Source organism: Salvelinus fontinalis, chromosome 4 (assembly GCF_029448725.1).
Source record: "Salvelinus fontinalis isolate EN_2023a chromosome 4, ASM2944872v1, whole genome shotgun sequence".
Lineage (NCBI taxonomy): Eukaryota > Metazoa > Chordata > Actinopteri > Salmoniformes > Salmonidae > Salvelinus > Salvelinus fontinalis.
In genome coordinates, this window is record NC_074668.1 from 77030649 (window position 1) to 77041738 (window position 11090).

The 11090-nt window shown below is 43.8% G+C and overlaps 1 protein-coding gene across 6 annotated transcripts in view; it reads left to right on the top strand.

Annotated features, from left to right (window-relative positions):
• Positions 1-11090, top strand: part of LOC129854448 (BTB/POZ domain-containing protein kctd15) — a 31586-nt gene that overhangs the window by 7920 nt on the left and 12576 nt on the right. For all 6 annotated transcript variants that reach the window (XM_055921499.1, XM_055921494.1, XM_055921495.1 and 3 more), the window contains 2 exons: positions 2866-3010; positions 9002-9307. In XM_055921499.1, the coding sequence (XP_055777474.1) occupies positions 2866-3010; positions 9002-9307 (451 nt within the window). The remainder of the gene's footprint in view (positions 1-2865; positions 3011-9001; positions 9308-11090) is intronic.

Below are 11090 nucleotides of genomic sequence, written 5' to 3' on the forward strand. Positions count from 1 at the left end.
ATGTCAAAATTCATTGGGAATCTATTGAAGACAGCTCAGGTCTTTCATTTTGGAGAGAGTGAAAAGCTGCACTTGTCTTGACCCACCCACACCCCTAGCCATGAGTTTCAGACTCTAAACTGTTAGTCTGACATGTGTGGGTCCATGAGACGTCTACCTACCGCCTGCTCACCCACGCTGCCTCTACTCAGCACCGCTGGGATGTGAGATCAGAGATGCTCCAGTCCTTCACGAACTCCCACTCTGCCCTCGCCCCCTCTCTCTCTCTCTCTCTCTCTCTCTCTCTCTCTCTCTCTCTCTCTCTCTCTCTCTCTCTCTCTCTCTCTCTCTCTCTCTCTCTCTCTCTCTCTCTCTCTCTCTCTCTCTCTCTCTCTCTCTCTCTCTCTCTCTCTCTCTCTCTCTGCTCTCTCTCTCTCTCTCTCTCTCTCTCTCTCTGTCTCTCTCTCTCTCTCTCTCTCTCTCTCTCTCTCTCTCTCTCTCTCTCTCTCTCTCTCTCTCTCTCTCTCTCTCTCTCTCTCTCTCTCTCTCTCTCTCTCTCTGAGGCAGGCAGCATGATGTATAGCTCTCTCTCTACCTGTCTGACATGACAGAAACAAAGCTGGGTGAGGGCGGGGGCCCCGTCTTTCAGGTGCGGAGGGCCCCCAATCTGTGATTTACCAAAAGGAAACACTGAGACCGAGGGAGATATAGAGAGAGGGAAAAACAGGCAGCATTTTAATTGCTTTTTAAAAAAGTGGAGATGAAAAACAGAGTTAGCCTGGAGGGGTATGGTGAAATTCTAGCTGGAAGAATTGCAAGACCATATGAGAAAGGAACACCTCGGGCATAACAGGGAGATGAGTATTGGTTTTTTATAAAGCATTTTGCATCGATTTTCAGAGAGAAAGGGAGAAAGAGAGAGGGGCAAGATTGGAGAGAGAGAAAGAGAGAGAGAAGGGGAGGGAAAGAGAGTGGAGAGAAAGAGAGGGAAAGCATCTTTGAACTGGCTCTCTTTATACAGTTAACAGGAAAGGAAAAACATGGCAAATTCTACATGATAGGATTCAGTCTATACCTGATGAAGCCCTTTGATACAGTCACTGTGTGTGTCTTTACAAAGCAAAGGATTGTAATGGAAAGTCAATGCAATTCGCTTTAGAGATTTAAACTATAAAGCCAAAACTGCAAAATGGTTCCATGTGGCTCAGTTGGTAGAACATGGTGCTTGCAATGCTGGAGTTGTGTGTTTGATTCCCATGGGGGACCAGTATAACAAAGTATGAAAATGCATGTACTCACTACCTGTAAGTTGCTCTAGATAAGAGTGTCTGCTAAATGACTAAAATGTTATACAGCTGTGTGTGTGTAGAGATTCCCATAGCATCTCTCTTTCTTGTGTTATGTCTTATAACAGGATTTAACAGTCACTGGGCAAAAGCAGCTTGTGAGAATTAGACTTTCTGGTGATTTTCTTTGTGGTTTAACTGTACTCAGCTGACCTAAAAGCTGTTAGCATGATTAAAGAGCTGATTACATCAGAACAATGATGACAGAGAAGCCTTCTCTTTGCCAAGAGCTGTTTCTGGGAGAGAGGAGGGAAATGTTTCAGTGAAACCATTTTAAACGTTACTCCAACCTGGACTGCCACTTCTACAGAAAACTGTTGAGTGACTCATACAAATAATTAAATAAAACAGTGATAGAGACACCATGTCAATCATGTCAATGTCTCTAATAATGACCAACATAAAAGTCCTATTTCTCTTCCTTCCACGTCTATAGCTATTATCACCTAGTGCAGATCTGAGGTGAAATGAATGAACTAATGGTAAGAGCTACAGTAGCTAATGATGTAGGATCTTAATTTGGGCCAGTTTTCTACATCAGGAAAAGAATCCTGCAGCAACAGGAAATGTGAATTATTATGTGGATTATAATTAAGGGATTTTATTTGTAAGGGAAAATAAAGTTTGAAATTTAAAAGTGGACATTACAAACTTCAGAAGCCTTTGTAAATGTCAAATACACTACACGTTTTTAATTTCCTGCAAAGTCCTCCTGCAACAGGGTGATCAAATTAAGATCTTACATCTGGACCTTGAAAACCTCACAAGAGATGAGAGAAATGTGTAGTTGTCCAACCATATCTCAAGGCATCGTATCGACAGTATATGGTGGGATGAAAGCTAACAGATTACTGCATTTTCCAGTGTTAGCCAGACTCCTTATTCACTTCTGGTTACATTTTGAGAGGCTGACTATGGATGGATGCTTGGCAAGCTACAGGTGTCTTATTACTTAGAAGTTATGTCCATAATTCCTGGAATTTCCCTCTGTTGTTCTGCATTCTAATGGGAAACCTGCGTCAGTGATTTTGGAGAAATTACTTTATGAGTGAATGCTGATTCACGGCACGAGGTGTAAAAGTCACACTTCGGCTCTTACTTGTTTTCAAAGATGAACCAAATCAATACATAATTCAATAGAACATTTGTATTCAAAACACAAATAGGTATCATAGCATCATGGATTCAAACGCTATAGAGAAACATATATCATATTTCATTGTAGCAAACCCCAGGTAAATGTTTTATCTACCCTTTAGTAATCGAGCTTTAAACTGAACCCATAACATTCATTTCTGTAAGTACCAGCCGAGACACTGTATGCTGTCCTAATCACACAGCAGAAGGGACACTTCAAACAGGCCTGGAACACAGGAAATGTGCCTTAAGCCCCTTGTTTCAACCAGGATGCTAATACATTTCAGACTTAGCGCTAATAAAACGGGAAAAATAAATGGAGGGTAATTGTTTCATACATTTGAAGGCAGCCGCTCAACTCAACCTCATTCTATTATGTGTGTGTGTGTGTTTCAATTTCCAGAATCAGCCGTCTGTTTAATGGCACAGAGCCCATCGTGCTGGACAGCTTGAAGCAGCACTACTTCATCGACAGGGATGGAGAAATATTCCGTTACATTCTCAGCTTCCTCAGGACCTGCAAACTGCTTCTCCCAGATGACTTCAAGGTACATGATGATTTGTATTTGCACACCATAGCATCATGTGTACAGTATGTGCGCTGTATGAACTCACACAGTGTAGAGATATACAAAGGATAGATGATTGATTCAAAGTTTGAACTTCCCTCTCATCTGAGAAGAATGTCCAACGTGTTAGTTTTAGCTGTCTATCAATTTATATTATAAACATTATTTAGCATTACATTCACATTCTATAAGTCAATATCAGCAGTCATTTGTTTTATTACTAAAACATTGGAAATCGAATCTAATCAATCCCCACGATTTATCATTAAAGTGATGCTTTGAAGGTTTTGAATCATTTCAGCCAGTAGTTCTGAAATTGATATGCTATGAATTGCAAATTATTCTATATATATTTGTAATGCATTTTGTACAATATGTTACAATTTGTAAGTGCGTAAGATCCCGGACTGAACATTTAATATACAGTGGAGGAAAGGTGAAAATTCGGTCTAAAACATAGCATAGTTCTGTGATGTGAACCAAAGCCCAGAGCTGTTGTTTCTAACAAAAAAATATATTTCTATAGAGGTGAGGCCAGGTGAAACAGGCTGTATAGCCCCTGTTCCACTTGTTCCAGTCTGACAGTACCACCCAGTCTCCCAGCCACTGCCTCTCTCTCTGCTCTCAATAGAGTGCCATGACAGTTTAAACGAACTGGGCTTGAGAGGGAAGTAGGAATACTAGAGGAGGCGAGAATAATGTGGTCTTGATTCTGACAGAGGGGAATGTGTGGGGAGGGAGTGTACTGTAGGGGATGTCTACAGACAGACACACACACACACACACACACACACACACACACACACACACACACACACACACACACACACACACACACACACACACACACACACACACACACACACACACACACACACACACACACACACACACACACACACACACACATACACACACTTTTATACAGTGCTCTATCTGGGAAACTGGAGCTACTTTGGTCCATGTTAGCCCACTGTGGCTGCACACACCTGTCTCCTGTTTCAGAGTGCGCATGAGGAGACTCCTTCCTGGATGCGCTTGGCTTAGCACAACAACCGGCTCTGGAAATATACACATATTATTGTTACTAAGTTATTCTACTTAGTAACAGAGCAAAGATTCAGGCCAACGATCGATCATGGACTCAGGCCAAATCTTCTGTGATATAACAACTTTGATCGATCTAAAACACAATTAGTAAAATGTAAAGTTCCGGTTGATGATGTCTAAGGAGAGCATATTCAGTGCTCCATCTGTTCCTGTCCATCCGGATCCCTTTTAGTTCAGCCTATTATACCCACATTTCCATCTCTTTCCCTGTGGGCTTGGAGTAGTTCATCACTCTGGCTAAGGGGAGTAGAGGAGAGGCAGATCCCCCTGGCTAACTCTCAGGGCCAAGCATTACGGCTGAATGGGCTGACCTGAACAACAGTGAGGACATGAAAGCTTACTTCACATTTTTGGGCCAATTACATTTTGGTTTTGGTTTGATCTTTATAGTGTACTGTATGGAAGCTATAGCTGTTCTCATCCACTCCTATTCTACACAATCCAATCAGCCAATGACTGTAAGTCAAACGAATGCAGCATCAGGACTCATTGTTTCAACTCATTACATTAATTCCTTGGAATCAAATCAAATCAAAGTTTATTTGTCACGTGCGCCGAATACAACAGGTGTAGACCTTACAGTGAAATGCTTACTTACAGGCTCTAACCAACAGTGCAAAAAAGGTATTAGGTGAACAATAGGTAGGTAAAGAAATATAACAACAGTAAAAAGACAGGCTATATAGAGTAGCGAGGCCATAACAGTAGCGAGGCTACATACAGGCACCGGTTAGTCGGGCTTATTGAGGTAGTATGTACATGTAGATATGGTTCAAGTGACTATGCATATTTGATAAACAGAGAGTAGCAGTAGCGTAAAAGAGGGGTTGTCGGGTGGTGGGTGGTGGGACACAATGCAGATAGCCTGTAACGCTTGTCGTGGTTGGAAGAAGAGGAGGACCAATGCGCAGCGTGGTAAGTGTCCATATTGTTTTAATACGAAACAATGAACACTGAACAAAAACAATAAAACGACAAACGAACACTCCTGAACGGTGAAACAAAACACAGAACAGAAAATACAATCACCCACAAAACACAATGAAAAACAGGCTACCTAAATATGGCTCCCAATCAGAGACAACGACTGACACCTGCCTCTGATTGAAAACCATACTAGGCCAAACACATAGAAAGAGAACAATAGAACAAAACATAGAAAAAACAACATAGAATGCCCACCCCAACTCACGCCCTGACCAAACTAAAATAAAGACATAACAAAGGAACTAAGGTCAGAGCGTGACATAGCCTGGTTAGTCAATGTGCGGGGGCACTGGTTGGTCGGGCCAATTGAGGTAGTATGTACATGATTGTATAGTTAAAGTGACTATGCATATATGATAAACAGAGAGTAAAAAGAGGGGTTGGGGGGAAAACACAATGCAAATAGTCCGGGTAGCCATTTGATTACCTGTTCAGGAGTCTTATGGCTTGGGGTTAGAAACTGTTGAGAAGCCTTTTTGTCCTAGACTTGGCACTCCGGTACCGCTTGCCATGCGGTAGTAGAGAGAACAGTCTATGACTGGGGTGGCTGGGGTCTTTGACAATTTTTTAGGGCCTTGCTCTGACACCGCCTGGTGTAGAGGTCCTGGATGGTAGGCAGCTTAGCCTCAGTGATGTACTGGGCCGTACTCACTACCCTCTGTAGTGCCTTGCGGTCGGAGGCCGAGCAATTGCCGTACCAGGCAGCGATGCAACCAGTCAGGATGCTCTCGATGTTGCAGCTGTAGAACCTTTTGAGGATCTGAGGACCCATGCCAAATCTTTTTAGTTTCCTGAGGGGGAATAGGCTTTGTCGTGCCCTATTCACGTGCCCTCATCCAGCCTCCTCTCTCTCTCTCTCTGTTGATCTGCATACCTTTCAATTTGTGTGAACTCTGAAAAAAATGCAAATATGGTTAGGATGACTTGAGCATGTTCTTATCTGAACACAATCAGTGTTGGCGTCGCCCCAGGCCTGGGTATCTTCTGCTGCTGGCAGCCAACATGCTGTGTGTTTAGCTAAATCAATGTGAAGGCCTGCTTAGAAGAATAGTAACAAATATTCAGCATATATCAGTAGATGTAATACAATATTCCCCCTTAATGTGCTTTCCACATGACATATTTCAGACATTATTCAGACTACAATGAATCACAAAGAGTGTAAGCAATGCTCAGTCAATTAGGTGATGGTCCTTAACCATTCCGGTGTGATTTTGCATGTTACAATTATATTCTTATATCAATGAACAGTAAGTTCTTTATTTCTCAGTACGATCCAGTAGATTTCTCAGTCACTCACAGTGATAGACAAAGTGTTATTATAATATTAAGGCTAACTTATTTCACATTCATTATCGTCTTATTCATTATCACTGCAAATAGGTCAGTGGTGTTGCCATATCCATGTCAAATGACAGTGCGGAAGGTAACTTCGAATTTTGTTGGTTTAGTTAGCTGTAAAAAAGTATTTTGTTCCTGTTTCCCTCTATCTGTATGCTCTCTCTCTCTCTGTATGCTCCTTCTCTTTCTCTCTCTCCCCATCTCTCTATTTTGCTCTCCCTCCCTCCATCCCCCCTTCCTCCATTCTCCCTCCATCGTTCCCTGCAATGTTGCCTTGCCAGTGGGTGATCAGGTCGGATCATTATTTTGGAGCTCAACCGGCCTGTCTGGACACAGGATTGTGGGATAGATTGTCTCTTGGAGCTGGCAGCATACAGCCAAGACAGAGCTGTTGGGCCTGTCTCCCCTATCATCCTCACTTCAGCATTACGTTAGGATTATTCTGTTGTTTTCTGTTCTGCCCGGCTCAGGCTCAGGATGACTAAAGTGCCTCGCAGACAGACCCCTGTTAAAAACACATCCATCCGTAGCTTCAGACCTGTGAAGGATGAGGAGCTACACTTCGATACAGAGAGCACCCCTAAGGGGGAACATCTCTTTATGTATTTTGTCAGCCGCAGTGAGGAGGGCCAAGAGAAGGCCGAGAAAAAAAGTGACCGACCCACCCCTTCACATTCTGTAATCTTAAATATTAGAATGTCGGCTTAAGATGTGTTGCGTCACCGCCTGCTTCAGCTAGAGTTGGTTTTGGGCCATTCCTGCTTTTCAGATGGGGGGTTGAATGAGGGTTAAAGAAGCAGAAGGTTTTTCATGTTAGGGTTTTTCATGCAGGGGGATTTGAAAGTGGCTATTTCTTCCATCCTGACTGAGGCAGGCAGGGTTAATAATATGCTGTTTGCTGCTATTGCCGTACCATACTCTGTACCCAGCAGTGTTCTGGAGAGGCGAGGGAAAACTCTTTTTAGATTTGGTTCCCCCAGCACCCCTAGCACCCAACACCCACAGCCAATGATGATGCAGTCAGACTGAAACAGGCACTCTCTCTTTCATTCCTCTGCACAAACCCTAACTTACTTTATAAGTGCATAAAGACTATAATACACTGCGATCATCAACTTTTCTCTTGAACCAGTATCGTTCATCAAGAGAATGATTAGAAGGTCCTGATACCGACCAAATACATGAAGGGTATGGCAACTCATTATGTCATGGGAAATATTGTTTCCCTTTGTGCTAGGTTGAAGATGACAATTGTTAAGACAACAAGATTCTAATATCCCATAGCTCTTTTCAACAATGTGACCAGCTATGCTATTTAGCAACTCTGCTGCTAGTTAGCAACGGTGCTGGTCCAAGATTTGTGACGACGTTATCTTAACCTCTGTGTATTTTTGACTTACCCTTTGTACAGGAAATACATCAAATAACATTTTAGGAATGCAGCACCCATAAATGTAGCAATTTACCTTTGTCTAATTTCCAGCTAGAGCTACCGGTAGCAAAATCAATTACTGATTGTTTAGCTAGCATATTTACAATACTCATCTGACGCAATATACAATTATGATATCCGAGCTTAACTTCGGGCCACTCTTCACATTAGACATTACCATAAAATCCCCTCTGTGTAAAGCATGCATAAAAAAATCAACCATGGCTTATATTATAATTATCCTCATGTTCACTTCTTCTCCCACATATATTCCCCTCACCTCCCCTCTGTTAGCTAGCTACCAATAGCTTGCCTTTCCTCCTCAGTCTTCCTGGTATTTTCTATGGTAGTGTTGAACGATGGTGCCATCTGGTCTTGTGGGAAATTAGAGGCAAGAGCGCAGGGGCAAATGGCCCCCAGCAAGCACAGCCCAGGGGGGGAGGCAGCTAGGCAATCTGCTGCAGCTAGACTGTCTGCACACAGGAATGTACCATCCCATCCCACATCACTGCAGCCTGGGCTCACTGAGCCTCGCCTCGCCTCACTGACACAGGCCTCTATAGAGTAGAGCTCAATACAACATGCTAGAGGATTACTCAGCCCTGCCAACAGCTACTGTTGGAGTAGAGAGTGACTGGCTGATTGCAACTACAGTATGGCCATGGTTAAGATGGTAATAAAAAACAATACAGGCCTTTCTTGTAAACAACTGGAGACTGATCTGGTTTACCAGTGAATCATTCTTCAATCTGAGATATTTGAATGTTCAATGTGGCCCTAACCGAGATCATTTGTAACCAGGAAATACCATGAGATGAATATGAGGGACTGACTATAAAAGACACTCTTTTAAAGCCACTTCGATACGGAAGTGATTTTTTCGTAGCGGGTTAGGAGAATTTACACAGAAGGTTAGGAGAATTAACATAGCAGGTTAGGAGACTGAGGTTAAGGTTAGGAAAAGGGTTAGGGTTAGCACAAATGCTCTCCTAACTTGCTAAGAAAATCACTTTATATCGAAGTGGCGTGAAAAGGACAAAGAGGCAAGAAATGACTTGGATTTGAGTGTCTGTGCATGTTTCCTATCCTGTCCCATCCAGGAGTTCCACCTGCTGTACGAGGAGGCTCGGTACTACCAGCTGTCCCCCATGATTAAGGAGCTGGAACGTTGGAAGCAGGAGAGGGAGCAGCGCAGGACGGCCCAGCCCTGTGACTGCCTGGTGGTGCGGGTGACGCCTGACCTAGGTGAGAGGATCGCCCTTAGCGGGGAGAAGGTGCTCATCGAGGAGATCTTCCCCGAGACTGGAGACGTCATGTGCAACTCGGTGAACGCCGGCTGGAACCAGGACCCCACGCACGTCATCCGCTTCCCCCTCAATGGTTACTGCAGGCTCAACTCTGTCCAGGTAGATACCGTTTTGTCTGTGCATGTATGTCGGCAGCCATCTTTAATCATCACTAGAAGTTTTTTTTTCCTGATGATGTAAACCCCAGAGAGCCTCTGTGACTTCTGTTTTCATATAGTCTTGAGGGAGCAGGGTTTAAAGTGGGTATAGTGGTGTATCACGTTTTAGAGGTGTGAAGTTGACTGTTGACTGTTCTAAAGTCATCACTGGTGATCTACAGGACAAGGACTCCATTTTGAAATGTCCATGTAAAGGCATGTGACATGATTTGTAGCCTGCGTGTAGCCACAGACAAGATGACTGTTCTGTAGCAACAACCCCTCATCATAACTCACATGGGATAATAGTTACTCTGATGTGATTTAGAGTGAATTTGTTTAAGATGTTCGGAGATAGTGACATGTTTTTTCAGCCACTTGTAGGTTTATGTCACAGCAATAATATTAATCTTCCTCTCAGAAAGCACTCTTCCCTTTCTAAGGTTTGAATGAGGCTTTAAGGAGCGGAGCAGCCTCTCACCACAGCTCTATGGTATCATCAACACCTCATTGCCAATAGCAATACAGATCAACACATAGAGGAGCCTCACCCAGCGCCCAGCATGCCCTACACTACCCCCAACATGCCAGGCAGGCGTTCTGCTCTGACACCTCCACCGCCCTCCTACCAATGTGAGAGACCACCTCCGGGGCTGCTGCCTAGCTGCCTGAGCAGCGGGACAAAGCCTGTCTCCTCTCCACTGTCTGCCTGCGCTGCGGCCATGTTTTCTTCTCACAAAAATGAGAGGGGTGGAAAAAAATGATATGCATAATTTACGTTTGACTCCTTTTTAAGACACAGCTCCTCTTTTTAAAAAGACTCCAATATAACACTGCCCGGGGAGATTGAAATACACGTATTGCATTTTTTAATACCATACTTACAATTTCTCAAACAGCCTAAACCGGTTTATACTTCTTTTATAGATTTTTAAATGGCTTGCAATATAATTAATTGGCCGCATCAACTAACACAACATTTTCCCACTATGTTTACCGCCGAGTCTGGTCTCAGTGTGCGCCGTACATCTGTCTCAAATAGACTGGGAAGGATCCCTCCTATTTTAGTTTTCATTATCAGGCCTTTCCCACAGACTGTGGAGCTGAGGTGAAACCAACCCACAGACTCACTGTCTCTCTGTGGAGCTGAGGTGAAACAAACCCACAGACTCACTGTCTCTCTGTGGAGCTGAGGCGAAACAAACCCACAGACTCACTGTCTCTCTGTGAAGCTGAGGTGAAACCAACCCACAGACTCACTGTCTCTCTGTGGAGCTGAGGTGAAACAAACCCACAGACTCACTGTCTCTCTGTGTAGCTGAGGTGAAACAAACCCACAGACTCACTGTCCCTCTGTTGAGCTGAGGTGAAACAAACCCACAGACTCACTGTCTCTCTGTGGAGCTAAGGTGAAACAAACCCACAGACTCACTGTCCCTCTGTTGAGCTGAGGTGAAACAAACCCACAGACTCACAGTCTCTCTGTGGAGCTAAGGTGAAACAAACCCACAGACTCACTGTCCCTCTGATGAGCTGAGGTGAAACAAACCCACAGACTCACTGTCTCTCTGTGGAGCTAAGGTGAAACAAACCCACAGACTCACTGTCCCTCTGTTGAGCTGAGGTGAAACAAACCCACAGACTCACTGTCCCTCTGTTGAGCTGAGGTGAAACAAACCCACAGACTCACTGTCCCTCTGTTGAGCTGAGGCGAAACATACCCACAGACTCACTGTCCCTCTGTT